General features: G+C 31.9%; 3 protein-coding genes across 3 annotated transcripts; 1 reads left to right on the plus strand and 2 right to left on the minus strand.

Moving 5' to 3' along the window:
* Positions 1-2,341: 2,341 nt before the first annotated feature.
* Positions 2,342-8,135, minus strand: LOC148298927 (ESF1 homolog). The gene is made up of 8 exons (XM_088276522.1): positions 7,380-8,135; positions 6,716-6,833; positions 5,791-5,893; positions 5,590-5,710; positions 5,024-5,214; positions 3,821-4,025; positions 3,220-3,423; positions 2,342-3,138 (listed from the first exon to the last, which is right to left on the minus strand). The coding sequence occupies exons 1-8, from the start codon at positions 7,864-7,866 to the stop codon at positions 2,435-2,437; spliced, it is 2,133 nt and encodes a 710-aa protein (XP_088132648.1). The 5' UTR covers positions 7,867-8,135; the 3' UTR covers positions 2,342-2,434.
* Positions 8,136-8,982: 847 nt separating this feature from the next.
* LOC148298928 (TP53-regulated inhibitor of apoptosis 1-like) lies at positions 8,983-11,852 on the plus strand. The gene is made up of 2 exons (XM_088276520.1): positions 8,983-9,252; positions 10,411-11,852. The coding sequence occupies exons 1-2, from the start codon at positions 9,106-9,108 to the stop codon at positions 10,513-10,515; spliced, it is 252 nt and encodes an 83-aa protein (XP_088132646.1). The 5' UTR covers positions 8,983-9,105; the 3' UTR covers positions 10,516-11,852.
* On the minus strand, positions 11,718-15,092 carry spt4 (Transcription elongation factor subunit spt4). The gene is made up of 4 exons (XM_088276519.1): positions 14,883-15,092; positions 14,665-14,771; positions 13,780-13,835; positions 11,718-12,941 (listed from the first exon to the last, which is right to left on the minus strand). Exons 1-4 carry the CDS (start codon positions 14,949-14,951, stop codon positions 12,823-12,825), a joined length of 351 nt encoding a protein of 116 aa, XP_088132645.1. The 5' UTR covers positions 14,952-15,092; the 3' UTR covers positions 11,718-12,822.
* Between the last annotated feature and the right edge of the window lie 5,427 nt (positions 15,093-20,519).

Raw genomic sequence — 20,519 nt, forward strand, 5'->3', positions numbered from 1 at the left:
ACGACATGCACGCATACTTACAAAGCACGCCACACGCGCAAACACAGAAACGTTTGTGTATTTTTACGATTTTATGTTAGGATTTGATTCCCGATTTTTTTACAAATTATTTATTTCCGTCGCTGCAAATGAATGACATTATGAATAACATTTACCAGACCCAACATTACAAAATTGTTTTATTTAAACTTTAAATATGGCCAATAAAAGCAACTAGGAATATTAAATATGACGGACAATTTGGACAAATACGAATTTGTCCGTTTTATACGGATTTTGAAGGAATAAAGAGATCAAACGGAATTTGAAGGATTATAACGGAATTTTAACGGATTTTAGGAAATTTTTAGCGATGGCGAAAAAAAATTCATCGCGTAAATTTTGTAAAAAAAAATTTTTTCGCCGTCTCGTAATTTCGCAATTTCGTAATTTCGCAATCTCAATATCGAAAACTACTCTTTGACGTCTGACAACACTGGCCGTCAGTAGCGCGCAAGCCATTCTCGTTCCCGGCTTTGGCGGCTACTTGTGATATTATTATTATTATATTTGATGTTATTATTCTCATTTTCAGATGCATATTTACCAGACCCAACATTACAAAATTGTTATATTTCAACTTTAAATATGGCCAGTAAAAGCAACTATGAATATTTACGTTTTTCCTGTTTTAAAATCACATTCTCATATTGTGTACAAAATACATACGAGTATCATCGATTCCCGCGGCACTTTTATCACCGTAAGGTTAATAAGAAAATTAGTGAAAATATGTAGATATTCAGTTCCCTATGGCCCCCTTCTCCTTTGTTTGCAGAACTTGCGATCTTTTTGAAAAGCCGCGCAACATTTTTTGCAACGGCGCGCAACATATACATACTAAGTATGATTTAAAAAAAATCGTTATATGTGGGAATTCGTTATTACGAATTAATATTTTTTGTTCCCTTGGATTTCGTTATATCGCGATTCTACTGTACTGCAAAAATATATTGCTTTCTTAAAATCTACACAATTTCTAAACCAAATAATATTTTCGATTGAAATTTTCAAAGAAATCATAAATGACATTTGATCATTAAAAATAAATTATAATCGTAATTTTTAATTAAGTATTCCGTATTTCACAATTTTAGAACCATTGTAAACTCTAAAAAATAATCTTCCCCTCCGAGGTATCATTCCCTATACAATGCTAATATATTCAAATAATAATATACCAAACAGTAAACAAAACAGTGCGAGCAGTAAGAAAAATAGTTCAATACGTGAAATGACTCAAACTAAACTGGTGATTGAGATCGCATAAAAACTCTACATTCTGGCGACGCCTTTACAAGCGGCACACTAGACAATCCGGACAAGGCATCTCAAATAACATCGACAGACTGTCGCCTAGCACCCAGGTAGCAAATTACCCTTCAACGCGTTTTATTTTACGCTGATAACAAACCTTTATATTGCCGCCGATAACCGACAGTCGACAAAAACAGCATTTGCCGTGTCCCGCAGTTGACCGACAGTCCGCGAAAAGCGTCAAATGGCGTGTCCCGACGTCAACATGTTAACTGATCTTTTTATACAGTGTATAAAGTGAATGTATGAAAAATACTTTGTCTCTGTTGGGATCTTTATATTATATTTTGAAAATCATTAATACTCATTGCTGACACTGGTTTGTGAAAAAGAAGACATTAATAATATTATATAGTACAATGTTCATTCCGCATTTTTTAATTTTTAAGTCAACACCTCAATAGATATAGTTTCGGAATTTTATACTTTGTTGTATTTACATTTTAAATAAAAAATTAACAAAATAACTGGTATTTTTTTCTCAACATACTAAATGCTTTTTATTTATGTTTAACAGGGTTGTAATATGACTCAGGAAGATTTAACATCTCTCATAACTCTACATAACAATGCATAAGTAGGCAAATTTTTAAAAATTTAATTCTAAATAATAACCCTTTGGACGCGTAAATCGACTTAAGTTGCCTGAATTTTTTTCTCCTTTGGACGCTTAAATCGACTTTAGTTTATGCTTTTTACAAGCCATGGACTAAAGTAAAAAAAAAAAAGAATTTTATAGAATAATGGAAAATTTGCTTTTTTTAAATCAACTTCTATTTTTTGCTTAACGCATTCAAAGGGTTAACATAAGTTATTAAATGCTTGTTCTCTACAGATGGCACTTGCAAAATGTTAAAATTGTATCTATTTTTACCCGAAATGTAGATGCGCATTTTTATTAACACATTCACCACGGATGACTAGTATACGATTCATAAATAAGATTTTTTAATGTCTAATGGACTCTTGCTCACCTTCTCCCCTCACCATCTTACTCTCCATCTGATAAATCAAGTAAAATGAAAACATCACATTTGGTACATTTTTATTTACAAAATCTATAAAATACGTATATGTATTATTTGCCGCTATTATTCTGTGTCTTCCGCTTTATACTCTTTATAAGGACACTCATTTCTGCATCTTTTCTTGACTTTTTGCTCACTATCGGCTCCTCCGTGTGCTCAGCCGGCCGCCGTTTCAACTTCTCATGAATGAGAGTGTCCATGGCCTTAGTCTTCTTGAAGTTGGGGTCTGTGGGATCGATACTGTAGTGATGAGAAGTGAACAAAGCGGAAAAACGCTGATCTTTAACATCTATCTCAAAATTATCGGGTGCCGCAAGTTTCAGTTCTGCTTTCTTTTTCATATTCTCTTTGTACTTTCTCTTTTTTTTAGACTTGGTTTCATTTTCTGCGTCTTGTATTTTCTTCAAACTGAAATGTTCCTTTCCGTCGCCGTCATCTAAAAGCAGTTCTAACTCCGCTCTTTTCCTGGACTCTTCTTCGCCTTCTGAATTATCAGATTCTACATTACGCTTTGCATTTTTACCTTTAGATTTTTTACTTTTCTTTTTGAATTCAGAATTGTCAAATTCTTCCGCAAAGTAAGGATCATTCATATCGACATCGGAAGGCAAATCATCTGAACTATATTCATCAGTATTATCACTCTCGGCAGATTCCTTTGATTTTTCAATTTGCTTCTTTCTTTCTAGTTTTCTGGCTTTCTTTTTCTCTTTACGCTTCTCCACAAGCTCCTCAAATGGTGTTAATTTGTCACCTGAAATCAATAAAGGTTTTTTTTAATTACACCAAAGAATAATAAGATTAATGTAATTAAATTAAATTCATAAAGGAATACCTTTTGTTAGTTTCTTCTTCACTAATTGTTCTGTTTTCTCTTTGAGTCCAAGTCCCCAAGTTATTTCCATTTCTACACCTCTGTTTTTCTTCTTATCTTCGTTGACTTCAATTTCTTGCAACAGGGCTTTATACTTTGAAATAGGATCAGCCGATACACTTTCCTCTTCTTTGTCTTCTTCTTTTTCCTCTCCTGCATCGCTTTCTGTAAAAGGGATATTTATCAGTTCATGGATTTAAGTCAAGCTATTAAATATTGTTTCATTTTATTCGCATGCACAGTACAGCTTACTCATGCCAATTATTAGGAGAAAAGTAACCAAATAATGATGAATAACTTACTAAATATAATAAACGATTTGTCAAACCAATTTTTATATTTTTTATGCTACTAATTCATCATTTAAAGAGATGATTGAAGCAATTGCCATGTGCGACTTAACTTATGGATAGGGAATGCTGAATAATTTGAGTGATGTAAATATTTAAAATATGTATTAACATTTTATTTACAAAATGAGTTTTCAAATTTCGCTTATTTAGTAAGCAAGTTTATCAATGCGCAGACTCGCTTCTTGTAATAACAAGGAAAATGAGGATACCTTCTTCAGATGAGCATGCGAGATAGTTCTTCAAATCCTCGTTATGAATATCCCCTTCGGCAGCTCCTCTCAAGACTTCGGATCTGTGTGGATTAGCAGCATCCCAAGTCAGTTCTACTTTGGCCTGCTGTAATGCAGTCGTTGTGAACAGTCTCGGTTTGTAGCGACCTACGTCTGTTATCTCCAAACATTCATCGTGAATTTCCTTTAAAAAAATGCCAAATGTAATACAATCAATAATGTTAAAATACATGTATAGTAACACATTTTGGACGGGAAAGGTATTTCTACCCGTTTGGTCGACTTAAAAGGACAGGAAGGGTATATTTACATTCTGTGCTGGCCTCATTTCAAAGGCAGACAAGAAGGAATTATCCAATGTTTTTATATGAATATTCTATACCAATCTCTTTGTTAAGGTCTTACTATAGTCGCATTAAATCCTGTCGCCAGTGGTCCGCAGGTGTAAAAAACACTTGTCTGAGATGAGTTTAAATTGAACATGTCATTTTTTAATACCAGTACCACAGCTATAATAAAAGAATAGAAAAAAAAAACATACGTACTGCCTAATTTAAAAGTATATGTTTATCCATGCAACAAAGGTTTTGAGAAAGTTTTACATTCTGATACTATTCAAACTCAAATTAGCAAAACATTAAATGCTTGCATTTATAAAGATCTGCCAGTTGATACCACTCATCAATTGAGTATCTTTAAACCATTATCTAATAATAATAAATTGGACTCCAATTACAATTAACTTGCCAAAAAGAGAAATAATAAAAATATTAAGAGTGCTGCTGAAGTCTTATGGCAACACTTAAATATTTATATGTATTAAACTTCAATTTATCAAATAAAGACTACTTGGACAAAATAGCCATACTACACCCAAATAAATTAACAATGTACATATAATGCAAATATCACTGAACATTATTTGGTGTTGTCATTATAAAAAGTTCTTGAAGTTCGAATCTTTACAAATTTGTATTCTTTTTTTGGACAGCATTCAAAGTTAAAAGTATGTTTTTTTTAAACATTTAATTACAAAAAACAAGGTAAAGCCACCAAATTTACAATTATAATACAGGTATCACTAAACAACGTAATTTAGTGTTGTCTTTGCAGATTTCTTTTATTTTTTTGACTTGTAATAATTTTTTTTTTAAATTTAATTACAAGAAACAATGTAAATACCTGATCAAATGTGACATCATCCGGGATAAACCTAAGATCCAACTTAGTAGCACTACTTTCATACTCAATCCCATCGCAGTCTGTGTAAATTTTGTTAGCCGTGGTTGTGGAATCGCACACAACGACAGCATAGTAGTATTTTAATCTATTCAGTTGGTACTGCCGTAGCTTCTCCATATGATATTTGGAGCCTACAAATAACAACAAACGGTAAGATGCATGACGGAAATGATACTTCAGAAACACCAAATACTTCCTTTATAAAATTAAATAACTTACTTTTAACCACTTTTTTATTATGTATAACAATTTAACCTTCCGGTTTCGACAAGAACCTTGTCATCATCAGGGTTTATTTTAATTCAAAAACATTAAAATACTCTCACCAAAAACTTCATGATGACAAAAAACCTGATGATAACAAGGTTCTTGTCGAAAATTGTACTAGTAAAAAAGTGGTTAAAACTAAGTTATTTAATTTTACAAAGTTTATAAAATGTGCCACAAAGTATCTGCGGAAAACATTCAAGAAACCAAATATTAAGTTTGTAAATTGTTGGTCATACCTTCTTCGTTACCCTCATCTGCACTTCCATCATCATTATCTTTCTTTGTTTCAGTCAATTCAATAGGGCCCCGGAGTTCTTCCTCCTGCATTCTTTTTAAACCAAATTCAGAAGGATAAATCTAAAAACAGAGGAACATCTTTTTGACAAGAGTCGTATACTTGTAGTATTTTATTTATAAATCTAGTTTGAGTAACTTACAGTTACACTTTTGATGAGGCCACCAGGAGGCAGAAATGAGGTAAATAATACATATAGGTCAGATGCCTTGATGTTATCCCAATCCATATTACAAACTGCTAATCTGTAACAAAGATTTGTTATACAATCATACATTTATTCTTTAACTGTGTTTTGATTCTCTCTTGTAAAACTCACATCTTAGATTTTTTCTTAGACCTTGCCGCATACGTCAGTACTTTGAATTTTCAAATTCGGAATAGGGTAGTTTTACTCGGAAGGAATACCAGATTTAACACACTACATATAAGATATTTTTTAAGATTCTCTTTATGTTCATAAAAATAAAAAATAAATCCATATTGCAATCATTTTTACTTGGAAAATTTTCATACCAAAATTATTTGAATATTTTCTGTTTGAAAAAGAAACGAATGTGCACAGGAACAGTTTCTGTACGAGTTTCACACATTCAGAATTCAGGATTGGAAAAACGAATTAAACGATTCCATGTCTCAAAAATTATTAAAAGTAGGACAATTATATTATTTATTGATTCGGCATTAACTTTGTGGAATGACATGATTATTTTGTTAAAATTAAACACTTGAATATACCACTTTAATGAGTTTTATTTATATTTACGACTAGTTTCGAAAACGACAGATGTTTTCATCTTCTGGTACAAATTAAAACTGACAATTATATTAAAATAAGAATTCTTATTTCTAAATTTTATGATTTATGTTATTTTTTATTTTTATACAAATTGAGATATCTATGTTGTGTCGGGGTATGTTTATACGAGCAGCAATAGTCGTACACTAATGCACATTTACAGCTATATTGGCTTTTTACAAGGCGTTTACATGGAGATATCCTTTTTATAGCTGGGCATTCATTGCTGTACTAGAACCAGATACTTAAAACAGGTATATATGCAAACCTTGAGGTAACATCATCAGTTGTGTCTGCATCAGCATCTAGCTCACCCCATCCATGTTCTAATTGTTCTTCTTCTCCTTCGGATTCTTCATCAGAAGAACTGTCAGTGAAAAGTACACCTTTAAAACAAAAAATAAAAGAATATTAGCTACGGTTTAAAAAATGATATAATAGTAAGAATGTTATAATATTAATAATAATGATAAAAGTAAGTGTTGATATTTCAAGCAATAGTAAGTATGAAAAACTACTTATAATAACTATATTGCTAATGATTTTAACACACTCAGGAAAAGGTGTTTCCACCCGTTCGGTAAATTGATGCTTAAGGACGGGAAGGGTATTTATACCTTCTGCGCTGGCCTCATTTCAAAGGCCAAAAAGAAGGAATTATTTATTGTTTATATATGAATATTATGTACCAATTTTTTGTTAGGGTTTAAACTACATGTGTACAATTCTCAAATCCTGTTGCCAGCGGTCTGCAGGCGTAAAAAACACCCGTCTAAAATGTGTAAATATCTATAATAACTAAAATTGTCAATTTTGAATACGCAATTGTTTGATATAAAATAATGTATTTTCCAAACATGCGTAATTCAAATAACAAAAAAAAATTAACTCAAATAAGATATATTTATTTAAAAAGCGAAAACTAGACATACCTTCCCCTCTGGCGTAATCTACTTCGAGATCAAGCAATTTTTTCCTAACATCTTTTGTAAGCTCCCCTTTGATTAGTGTACTGCTAGATATTTCCTCATCACTGTCTTCTTTTTCTGACGCCTTGTCATTAGCTTGCGTAATCTCTTCTTCTGAATCAGACTTCGGTCGCAGAACATAGGCACCGAAAGATTCGTTTTTCTCCTCATTTTCCGATGCTGAATGAACAGACTTCTCTTCATCGGAAGAATCTTCATCAGATTCGCCAGCGGAAGATAGATCGTAATATTTCTTTAAGTCTTCCGACGATGTTTGATTTACTGGCCGACCTCTTTTGTCAACGGTATACTTTACTTTAAATTTGTCATTACTGAACATAGATTGAAACCTTTTGTCGATTTTGACTTTTCGCTCATTTTTCGGTATTTGGCGGTAGCGGGGATCATTTACGAGCTTTGTAAACCGACTGTCCTTTAGTATGTCGTCCATGGTGGATTCTATTTAGTAACGATTTCAAGAAAAGTTTATCAGAACTTCCAAGTCAACATAACCTAAAATAAAAGTTTCAACAATACTCGCTGAAATACTGGCAAATAGTTTTTTTTAAACACTGAACGAAAATTGAAATGCAATATGAGAGTTATATTTATTTAGCACTTCGATGTATGTAAGAAAAAATGTGGAAAACCATCATTTACTTTCAACTTTGCACATGGTAAAACTGGTAAACAAACTACACAAATTTTATGACCATAAACAGCTTAATTGGGATATGACAGTCCATAGATCAAGATACAGCAATATATGCAGACCAAAGATTATATACTAGAAGCAGACTATGGATACAGCTACTAAATTATAAATACTGCACACACGGGATATTAGCGTATTACCACTTTTCTACTGTCAGTTTCCATTTTTGAACCGAGTAGGTACTAAATATTGGGACATAATAAGTGAGATGGTAGAGAGGAAGGGGAAGTTATTAAATTACTAAGTATATTAAGTAAATAAAATGGAAATACATATATCAGAACATAAGGATTAAACTTAAGGTATTGTAACTCTAAACTTCTTTTAACTCTATTTAGGAAGGAGGTATTAAATGAATTATATTACTGTTTTGGCTATAGTTGAATGACTGAACGTGGTAGGCTGTGATGGTGGGACTGGATCCTTGAAGGCTGCTTCGGAAAGGCAATTGCGTAGAGTCAAACTCAAGATAGCTGGCAGCAATTGTCCGTCTCAGTACGAAAGTCCCAGTCTAGAATTTCCATGTCTCAGTGAGGAGATTTCCACGTGTCAAAGTAGCCGTCAGAAATACAAAAAAAGCAAGAGCGCCTAAGGAGCAAAATTACGAGCCAAGCGGACAAGAAATTTGAATAGAGCTGTGTCTTTTGAATGGCCAACAGGTAGCATTCGTAATTTGAAATTAATTTTTTACCACATACAATCTCCATGAAAAATGTTTGAAGTTTATATTTCGATGGTATTTTTAATCAGCCGCAAAATAGTAGAGTATCAAGTGAATCATACACTAATTGGGTACCTACCAAATGACGTCTAGTGTTATTAAGTTTATCTTTGGAATATCCATGCTGTTTTAACTGTCATTCGAACGTTGTTGACGTAAGTCTATGAAATGTCGAGAAATCGATCGTTTTGAAATTCTTGAACATAAAACGTTTCGTCTCCGTTTTCACTAAGTGTGAATTTCACTAATTCGTCATGAACAGTATCGGAGAAAATTGTACCGAATTGAAGAAACAATACGATGACTGCTTCAATAGCTGGTTTGCGGAGAGATTTCTTAGGGGCAGTCACGATGACTCTGTATGCTCCGGAATATTTCGTGTTTACCAGCAGTGTGTCAAGGTATGTCCCAGGAAAAAAAATTTTAACTATGCGACTTGATAGGATATATACCAAGAGTAGATTTTTTATTTAATGTTATTTCCATATCGATATTATTGTCTCGATCCACATTCCCAGTTTGAAATATTGCTGGTTAAGCATCTATTTAGGTGCACTCATTTCTAAAGACGGAGGCTGTGAAGCAGAAATCCGGAGAAGAATTGGAATGGCAAAATCAGCAATGTCTAGTCTGGCGAAGATATGGAAAAATCGGTCCATACTGAGGAGAACGAAAACCCGTCTAGTGAAATCTCTTGTATTCTCCATTGCGCTGTATGGAGTGGAAACATGGACACTGAGGAAAAAGGAAAGACATATGCTGGATGTGTTTGAAATGTGGTGCTGGAGGAGGATGCTGCGCATTCCTTGGACTGCAAGACGCACAAACGTCTCCATTCTCCGCGAACTGTCAGTGACAGAAAGACTCTCCACGACTTGCAGGAAAAGGATTTTGTCCTACTTTGGGCATATCGCCAGAAAGAACGAGAAGAGTCTTGAAAAACTGGTAGTAACAGGTACAGTTGAAGGCAAGCGGGCAAGAGGACGGTCTCCAACAAGATGGACAGACCAAATAAAGGAATTAACCGGATCCTCGCTAAACGCTGCCATCAAGTTGGCCCAGGACCGGGAAGAATGGAGAGGACTTGTGCACCAAGTGCCTGACATTCCAGAAGACCACGACGCTCAGCATTGAGCAAGAAGATGAAGAGAAGAGAGAAGAAGAAAGCATTTTACCAAATTCCAACATTGTCCTATATTCTCTCTCGATGTAGATCTCGCTATATCCATGATCGTAATAACTTAGTTTGACTGTATATCAAATTTACCAAATTATTGTTAAGGTGGAGACTGACCGGAGTGATTTCGTCGTAACATATTACGTTACGATGTGAGCATTCGTATAGTCAGTACAGCGTTCCGAGTGCTCCATCCAGAATCGGATGCTCGCTGCGATTGATGTTACAATGAAATGCTCTGGTCAGTCCCCACCTTTAGGATCTATAATTTTAGTAATATGTGTGAACTATCCAGCTATGAATCGCCGCGTGGCACTGTTACAGTGAAACAAATCTGCTTCATTCTTTCACGCATATTCAAGTATTTTTTTCTTTCTTTCAGAATGCTATAAAAGAGCAGAACTTGGAGTTAAAAGAAGTGGACCGTGATATTCTAGGGTCGGAAGAGGAATACAAAATCCCCCCAAAGCATGACAAACCTAGTTGACATTTTGGTTCTTTACTCTGCTTTTCTAGTCCACTAGCATTTATTCGCACAGTTTGGACTTACCAAAATAAATCAGACATAAAATCTTTGGCCGTTAATAAGCAGAACATGCCAAAGTCAACAAGCGCTGATGTTAGTAGAGTTTAAGCAAATTTATTGTTAATAAGTTTAATGTTGATATGTACATAATTATTTTGAGGAGCACATGAATTTAGAATAGATGAACAGTATTAGTCTTGCACTTTCATTATAGTTTATGAAATATATATTTTTAAAACAACGTAGAAGCGTGTTTTATTATAGCACTTCCTATAATTTTTTCTCCTCAAATAACTTGTTTGGAACTTGGTATTTAATATTATTAAAAAAGTAAGTTTTTAAATTACTTAAACACTTAGCGCTATTGGATTGAAGTAAATACCTATCCATCTTATACACTTGTATTAGCACTGGATAAGAAGAATTCTGCCAAACACGGGTTAGGAACTACTGCCCCCTCCCTTATGCTTATAATTATTTACGCACACGCAGAGAAGTTTGAAGTTTCACAAATGATTTTAATAAATGGATCTCTATAAATAAATATGTATCAAAGTTTAGCTGTCTTTTTTCAGGTTTGCTCTGAATAGGAAACATAAAGGAATAGGAAGTAGATATTTATAGAGCCTCCTGTAATTTTTACATACTTATCTGAAGTACAGATAAGTATAAATTCTAGAAATGGTAAATTATAGGTCCTTTATGGATTTATCACTTAGTATGTGGATATATGAATATATTGGCATTGTGAACACTTTTTTTAAAAATAAATCAAAAAGAAAACCATAGCTTTAATCATGTCAAATTTTATGGTTAAATGATAAGATATATTTTGTTTAATCTGTTGAAGTTTTCAGAAAATATGATAGTAATCCCTTTATTTAGTTATTTCATCAAGTATGTCTTTTTTATCAAATATCTATCAGTTGCTATATTCAAGTCACATATTGACATTATTATGTAATTTACACATATCCCACTCGGTAACACGTATTCAGTTTTTCATTAATTGGCAATTAATTTCTAGGTTAATAAATAAACACAAAAATCAGGGATACTATTAATTTATTAAATAAAACTCTTCCATATATTACATCCAAACATGGCGGGATCCAAGGAAAAATGGAAAAATTTATATCTGTCAATGATTTATAGACCTGTTATTTTTTTACAAGAAAATTTTATAGGAAAATTTGCCGTTTATAACCAATACTAAAAAAAGATTTCACTGGATTAATTATTTAGGTCTTTCGATGGAAATTAAGTTTATGGTATGGAAATAAAGCAATTGAATTTGAGTTGTGTTTTATTTAGTTTGCCAAAAATATTGTTTAATACATATATATCAAAAAGTAGATAAAAATATAGTTTTTTACTTGTAGCAAATTATCAACAAATATTTATTGTCTGCGATTAAAAAAGTCAAAATATACATTCTTTTTTGTCCACAATGATCAAAAATTTTTTTTTTAAAAAAAGAAAAATTTTTGTGTTTTTATTATTTACACAAATATTTCAATTTCATACTATTTCTGTGAGCCTAAGCGGCTCGTTATTAGAAATAGGTATCAAATTGCGGTACAGTGGGTTCGAACCGAGAAACTCTGACTTAAGAGTCCGCGACACTAACCACGGGACCACAACCCGACACGAATTAATCCTTACAATTATCTATTGAGGAGTTCTTAAGAGGATGGATCCTTGATCTTGCTAGCAACTAACCAATAAAAACAATATGATGAAAATACTGAATCAATATTGTTATAAAACAGCGTATATTACTGAAGATTGTTAGTTGAAACATGAAACAGGCAGAAACAAATTGCTTTTGAGAAATCAGTAGTCTTACATGTACAAGCAAGTAAATAAATCAAAGAGATTTGACCTAAATCAAAGAGATTTGATTTATAATTTTTTTATTTAAATTTTACTTGGTTTATATTACTTTTTATTAAAATGTATTGCGACACGTGTTTCGATGCATTCAGCATCATTATCAAACACTAAAATTTAAATTCAGCTTCACATTTGGTGTTTGATAATGATGCAGAATGCATCGAAATACGTATCACAATAGATTTAAAGAAATAGAGATATTTAATAAGTTAAATTTAAATTAAAAATGAATAGATATTGTCACAAAGTGACTGCTGAATCAATTAATGAAAGAAATATGATATTATTTCAATTGAATCGTTTTATATAATATAACTGAAATGATGGAATATATTGAGAATCATATTATGTTACAATAAATAGTACAGCTTTTTATCTTTGACTTGTGTCTCTTGGTCGATAGACTATTCCTCTACTCTTCATTTCTCTAATGACTCCGGCAGGTAATCTTCCTGATACAGATATTGCATATACTCCTTTACAAAAACGATCTGAAATCAAATAAAACATATTTAATAGTAATGCACTGACTCCCGGTTCAGCCAACTACCAACTAATCGACTAACTGGCTGATTACTTCACTATTTAAAAAAAGACTTCTGTGGATACATATGAAAAGCAAATCATTTACCAAAATGAGCAGAAAACCTTACGTTTTTTAAATCAAAATCTTCCATTTATCAAACAAGATTATAATAACAGATATGAAAGAAAAACAATAAATGTTTTATTTGCCTATCTCTATCGAGGTGATTATTATTCTTAAGGGGATACAACAAATACAGAAAAAAGGGATACTACAATAAACGGCCGACCGCCATAGAGGTAACACGTCTTTCCAGCCCGATTTTTTAAAAATATGTTTATTGAATTTTTTTTTGTTTTTTAGCATATAGAAAAAAAATATAATTTTTTAAAACTTAATTAATGTCTCTTTTTCTTTTCAAAATCATATAATTATTTAGAAGAAAACTTCAATGCAAAAACGGTTTTTTAAGAAACAAATCAACTACGTAAAATGTTACCTGGATTTAGAGAAAATTAACTTGTGACTTAACGACTACCGACTTTAAATAAAATATGATTTTTTAGCTTTGCCGACTTTGTATTTATTTATTGATATTTCATTCTTATAAATACAAACAGAATCTTAACAAAACCATTACATGTACAGTATGTTAAATCCGTTGTTCCTTCCAAGTGAAAATAAAGCGCATAAAGCAAAAATAAAAGCTACGTAAAGTGCATTATCAAAAAAGACAAATGATTGATATTGTAATAGCACATACAATTCTTAAGTTGATTAGTATTACTTTTTTTTAAACTTACTTATCCTCTGCCATTTGCAAACCCAACTATCTTCTGGGCTCATCACAGAAATCATGCTGAAACAAAAGTTAAGTTAAGTTTTAATACTTAAATTATATATTAATAGTCCGCCTCCATAATGTAATGGTCAGCACGCTCGGCTACTGTACTGGAGGTCTCGGGTTCGATTCCCAGGTGGGGGGGGTCAAATAAATATAAGTGATTTTTTCACTCTGATATTTATTCTATATTATTTTGGACTGGTACCTGAAGCAGAGGGCTGATCACTTTTCCTTCATGTGTTAACAATCAAGGTAACACTGCGTTTATATGATACAGTGCCCTATGCACTATCGGGTGCGGATGAGGGTTATAAGAAGTTTTTTGAAGAAATTATATAATAATAATGTAAACCAGGTTATGATGCTGTTAATTGGAACAAATAGAGTTGTTTTTTAACTACCATAAAATGAGAATATGTTTTTAAACATGCGATGCAAGCACGGGCTACGCAGGGAAAAATTTGTGTTGTCACAAATACCCTTATGAAAAATTAGTTCTTGATTTTCCCACCCGACAGCATCGTTCTTCTTCTTTGAATGCTATTTGCACCCAAATAATGTATGGATCATTGCATTGGATTAACACAATGTTAACTTGATCATCTATCACATAAAAACAAAGTGATCAGATTTAGTTTTCGAAAAGTACACTATTAAGAAGCAGAACACTATTGTGAAAATGTATAAGTGATTTGTTAATGTATGGTAAAAACTCAAGATGTTATGGTATTCAAAAGAACTAGTGTGGTAGAAATCTGTTTTGCATTTCTGAAATGACCGTTTGTTGGGAAACACAGAAATAATCATATGTTCAATTAAATTTATATTGAAAAATTAATGTTACCCGTCAAAATTATTGCTGGTGCAGTCATATACATTGTCTTTATTGTTTTTCATCCTAAGAAAGTCATCACAATTGTCACATCCGTCGTATTCGAACTGATCAAAAGTCTGAAATAAAAGAAAACAATATAAATAATCAAAAAAATAATCACAAAGCAGTTTTAAGTACCTTTCGGTGCATTGATTTCTAAAAAAACAAATATTTAGGTTATAACCTACCTTTATGAGGGAACAAACCAGGCAAGCGCGTAGCGCTCTGAGTTCTTTAGGAACTGTTTCGAGGGACATAACTTGTTTTAGATTAAAATATGCGCCAAATAACCCTTGAAAATTTATTGATTGTGATCAGGTTAATATTTTTTCCGAATTTTCTGAACCTACACAAAAATGACACAAAACAACGGACAATCTGTCCATAGACAATTTCAAACAAGTTTGACATTCTGACTGGTGGTGTTGCCTAAGCTTAAACAAATTTTCTCGCTGGTATCTACTGGTTATCTTTTTAATATTTTGAAACATATATTTATACAATAATATTTTTCTTCTACCCAATCCAATATAAATTTGTTAAAAATTATAAAAATATCACTTATTTCTTTAATAATTAATTACTATTCGAAGTATTCTACATTCTAGAGCTACACAATAATTCGTGTAAGATTATCGGTCCAGTAGCATCAGCTTTTTATTATGATGTTTACATAATTATGTTCCTTGGCCAAAAATGTTTTATCGTAAAAAACAAATAGCCTTAAATGAGATTTATTAAAAAAAATCTTTAAAAAAAAACGTTATCGTAGCGCGATTGTTAATCCTAACGCAACTGATACCGGTTGATAAATCATTTGATATTTATCTACAGCTGAGCAAGAGTATTCACTTATCTAGAAGGTAATTAACACACCCAATTATTCAAGCATTCGTTTAATTTGAAATATAGCTTTATAACTTATCTAACTTTGATTTACTTTCCCTTATAAAATTACCCTTTTTCATCATTGAACTTAACTTCGCCTTCTAAATTTAAAAAAAAATAGAACATAAAATTCACATTGATACGATTTTTAATGTTTTATTCTAAATAAAAAAAAAATGAACTGCATCTAATTTGGTATTATTACAGTATAATAGTAGTTAACATCATGAAATTATACGTGTACGTACGATTGCAGAACATGAAAGGAAAGGCGTTTTAAAGAAAACTCGGCCACCTAGCAGTTTAAGGCGATAATAAATGTACATATGTAGGTCCATTTCAATGTACGAAATTACCGTGTCAAATTGCATTCTTACCTTTAAATCACAGGACAGCATTATTTAACATTATAGTATTAAAATCACATATGGACTACATTGTTTTTTTCTTTTGTATATATTTATATTTTATGTATATTGTTATAATTATCTGAAAACCGTAGTTACAAAAATTCTATTATTATGTGGAAAGTTTCGTTATTTTGTTTTCACAAATAAATGGAGGAAGAAAAAATTCCATAAAAATAAATGATAAACGGATAATAAAAATAATGATAAATAGCCACCACTAAATAATTATTTAATATTTTACAATAGAAGAGTAGTCTTAGTGATCTATAATCCGAAGTGCTTGTATAATATGTAAATATAACAATTTATATAAACATAATATGTATATTGATATCGGTCCGACACAGATACATATTGTTCGATTACATAACAGGGTCTTTTCATAACGCACGTTAAAATACGTTTTAAACTTATTTAATATGTAAAACGTATTTAAACGACCATAATAACGTCACAATTAATTTATTGTGTAAAAATTATTTGTTCATTTATAATTCTCCGTTTTAAAAATAAGGATAAACAAAAAGCTTTGTCGTTAGATAATTTGAAAAATAACGACACGATCCTTGTCGTTGAATATCCATATTTTAAATGCGTTTTGAAAATTCATTTCATATGGCATCTTACAAAAATAAAATAAAACATATCGATTTCATAGATTATTTGCTTTTTTAACTGAGGAAAAAAGACGTGGAATGACCCTACTCTATTCTGCGTCATTTAATTAGTGCCGAGTTCAACTGGTTGCAGCAAATATAATTATGTAATTCACCCCAACATGATATACATATATTATTTTGAAGATAAACAACGAAAAATATTTATGTAGTTGAAATACAAACGTATCGTTATTTCAAGAAAACAACTTATTTTCATAGAATTCAAATTCTTGAAAGCGAATTAAAAAAATTGTTAAGATTATTTATAAGTATATTACTAATTTAAATGATACAATCAATAAAAAATAAGTTTTGTTTTCATTTTAGAGAAAACAAAATATGAATATTTTATTTTATTCGCATAAGATCCACAAACTGCTTGGATTATAAAAATAATACTAAATTTAAAAAAATACGCTTTTCAAAATTCAATTACTCTAAATCGGGCCCCCCTCCGAGTATAACGATATAATGGTTAAAGCGTTTGGCTGTTGTGCTCCCGCACAACAGCCGAGGTCCTAGGTTTGATCCTCAGGGGATAAAATATCCACTATAACGGACAAAATTGAATACCTAACTAGGTCTGGTAGGTTTCTTCTAACCCTTCGCCGCACCCAATGGTGTATAGGGCACTGTATCATATTAATGTAGTGTTATCTTATTCGTTACTCACATGAAGGCAAGGCGATCACTCCTGCGATTCAGGGACCAGTCCAGGGAGAAATTAAATAAATATTAGATTGAAGAATCACTAACAATCACATATTTATTTTCACCCCCCCCCCCCCTGAGAATCGTACCCGGGACCAGCAGCACGGTAGTTAAACACGCTAGCCATTACACCACGGAGTCGGCAAGCTCTATCTACTCAGCTTAATAGTAAAATTCATTTCTTTAAAAACATGACCTGGGTTCTTAAAAGCACAGAAAAGTTGTTATTTAAAAAAAAAAACTTTTTAAATCCCTCTCTGTAGCGCTCCCTATTTCTAAATCATTTAAAGAAAATTACCCTGGAAATTGACTAAGGACAGACCGACAGAAGCAGGTTTAATTAAGGAGCTGAATGCTAAATGACGTCAATTATTTAAATATTAGTGCAACATTGTAACTGTCCCACACTGACAGCCGTCCCTGCGGGCTATAACTTAATAAGTATGTACATAGTACATACATACCTTACAAACGAATGTAGAAGTTAAAATAATTTTTTGACTTTTACGTTTGAACTAAGGACGCGGTCACGATACGAGCGTTAAGGACCAGTATTCGTTAAGGCACAGCATTCGTTGAGTCGCATTCATTCCTCCGGAGACCACCGGAGAGGTCATTTTATTGGATTTCTTTTGTTTTATTGTAGATTTTTTTAAATAATGTTTATTGGATATTTTTTGTTTTATAAAAAAAAAAAAATATTTTTAAATATATTTTTTTTACGTAATTGATATTTTTTATTTTAAAACGTTGTTTTAAGAAAAAAATTAATTACGTAAAATGTTACTTGGATTCAGAGAAAATTATATTGTGACTTAACGAATGCCGTTTTTGCATTAAAAATTAAGTTTTTCTTTGAAATAATTATATGGTTTTGAACAGAATAGATTTATCGAAAGCTATCGGGTGTGAACAGATATGTGACCTCTCCGGTGGTCTCCGATGGAATGAATTCTGAGTTTGCAAAGTAAGAATGGACTCCCGGCCTAGTACATCGATTCTATACATTAGTCATCGTTAAACCGCGTATTGTATATAAGTTTAATTCAACATCTGGACTTTTATTTCTAAATATTTAAAATTCTTAAACGGATTGTCCATACTTATTGTCAGGAAAATAATTAGAGAATTTTTTTTGTCATTAAATAGAAGTATTATAACATGTGAGTGTGTCCAAATACTTGTTCACAAATCTGGATTATCACCAATAATAGGAGTTATTTTAAGAGTTAGCCTATGACGGTCGTAAGCCCCGTAAATGCCCAGACTTCCATATTCCTCTTCAACTATGTTGAAGTGTCAAAAAATTATATGAATAGGAGTATAGTCAAAGTTATCTACACCATGCGGTTAATTTCCATTTGGAATACCAGCCCAACTTAGATATCTTAAAATCGACCCAAGAATCTCCCTCGCCACGATTTCGAGTAGAAATATTCAAATTGTTTATTTGGTTCGAAATCGACCCAATTAAATAATTTGAAAATTCCTCCCCCAGCCGCGAGGCCCCGTGTGGCTGCATATATCGCATACCCACAAGGACGGCTCGGCAAGTAGGTGTACCATATCATTTTATCACCTAAGTATGTGCCATTATAGATGCAAATAGCAGATCCCAAGATAAGGGCAGTGACACACTAGTCGGCGCAGTGCCAAGAGCGGGGACTAATATAGCACGGCTCCGGTGTGTCTGCCGGCACCAGTCCCACCTAGAGAAGAAACACATAAGCTACTCGTAGAAACGTATTACGTTTATTTTTAATAATGACACTCATTTTTTATAGCCTCAAAACTGTTTAATTCATTTCACAAAGACTATATCGCTCACTCCTTTCAAGAACGTCATAAATCAAAAATCGTCAATTTTCAGTGGTGCGTGTTTTCGGAATGCCCAGAAGATGTACTATATCCAAGCAAAAGAGGCATATTTTTAACTTAATATTTACCCGCTACAGGGCAGAAAGTATTGTTTTTACATTTTGAAGAAAATGTATACTTTAATTATTTTTTTGAATTCACCAAATATTTTTCAAATGGAGAAAAAACCTTCAGGTTGTACCTAAAATTATCTATTGCACAGAAAAAGTTCAATACGTGGCTTGATATTTATTTTTAATACATTGTATTATATTTTTAAACTTTAAAAACGTTCTCCTGAAAAACATTTTTTATTTTATTTATGACGTTCTTGAAAGGAGTGAGCGATGTGTTAGACATTAATTACCTAAGTTTGTTTCGATTTAAAACTTAGCTTAAATTATTTATTTAAAAAACCGATCTAAGTACCTTCTTTTTTTAAACGTATAACTCATAGAGTACATATTTGCTACCTTTTTTCATTTTTATCTTTTTGATTTTTTTGTATTCACTTTTAATCTAATTTTCTTTCTGGTAATATCTATTATATTCTTGCCAGTGCCCTTTATTATAACCTTAAATATAAGGTATACCCACACACAGGCCATGCCTTTGTGGGATCTTTTTTTGTATTAATATTTTATATTTTTTAGTACTTGTAATTATAATATATCGTGAAATGCAAATGAATTTAAAATAAATAATAAAAATACACCTAACGCGATATATCGATTTGAACAAGACGTATTTTAAATCGTTAAAAAAATAACGTAAAAACAGATTTTAAAAACCATCATAAATATGACTATATGTGTAATTATTACGAAAGGTACCTACTTCTTCTTCTTCAAACCTTATCCACACCCGATGGTGCATAGGGCACTGCATCATATAAACGCAGTGTTATCTGGATCGTTAACAGATGAAGAAAGGTTGATCAACCCTGCGCTTCTGGTACCAGCCCAGGGAAATACTAAATAAATAATAAAAATGTAGGTTACAACACGTGTTGTTCAATCAACAATTATCAATAATTTTCAATTGACAATTATCAATAATTTTCAATTGACAATTATCAATAATTTTCAATTAACAATTATCAATGATTTTCAATTGACAATTATCAATAATTTTCAATAGATAATTATCAATAATTTTCAATTGAGAATTATCAATCGTTGTCGAAATTTACAGTTTCGCTGACCAAGTATTTTTTAATGATGATGTCTGTCGTTAGTTCTCTGATTCGCTCCACCAGTCCTGGTCTTTCAACAATGTATGTTCCGTAATCAGTGTCGGA

Source organism: Brachycentrus maculatus, unplaced genomic scaffold, assembly GCF_059751285.1.
Source record: "Brachycentrus maculatus isolate JH-2025_06_01 unplaced genomic scaffold, ASM5975128v1 h1tg001492l, whole genome shotgun sequence".
In the NCBI taxonomy this organism is placed as follows: domain Eukaryota; kingdom Metazoa; phylum Arthropoda; class Insecta; order Trichoptera; family Brachycentridae; genus Brachycentrus; species Brachycentrus maculatus.

Bases quoted from the DNA above. Each gene is read 5' to 3' on its own strand.
- LOC148298927 (XM_088276522.1), bottom strand. From the start codon at position 7,866: ATGGACGACATACTAAAGGACAGTCGGTTTACAAAGCTCGTAAATGAT. The intron at 5,894-6,715 runs GTTTGCATATAT...TCTTTGTTACAG, and splicing joins ACTGATGATGTTACCTCAAG to ATTAGCAGTTTGTAATATGG. The intron at 4,026-5,023 runs GTATTTACATTG...ATTTTTTTAAAG, and splicing joins ATGATGTCACATTTGATCAG to GAAATTCACGATGAATGTTT.
- LOC148298928 (XM_088276520.1), top strand. From the start codon at position 9,106: ATGAACAGTATCGGAGAAAATTGTACCGAATTGAAGAAACAATACGAT. The intron at 9,253-10,410 runs GTATGTCCCAGG...TCTTTCTTTCAG, and splicing joins TTTACCAGCAGTGTGTCAAG to AATGCTATAAAAGAGCAGAA.
- spt4 (XM_088276519.1), bottom strand. From the start codon at position 14,951: ATGTCCCTCGAAACAGTTCCTAAAGAACTCAGAGCGCTACGCGCTTGC. The intron at 13,836-14,664 runs GTAACATTAATT...CTTTTGTTTCAG, and splicing joins ACCAGCAATAATTTTGACGG to CATGATTTCTGTGATGAGCC. The intron at 12,942-13,779 runs GTAAGTTTAAAA...ATTTGATTTCAG, and splicing joins TTGCAAATGGCAGAGGATAA to ATCGTTTTTGTAAAGGAGTA.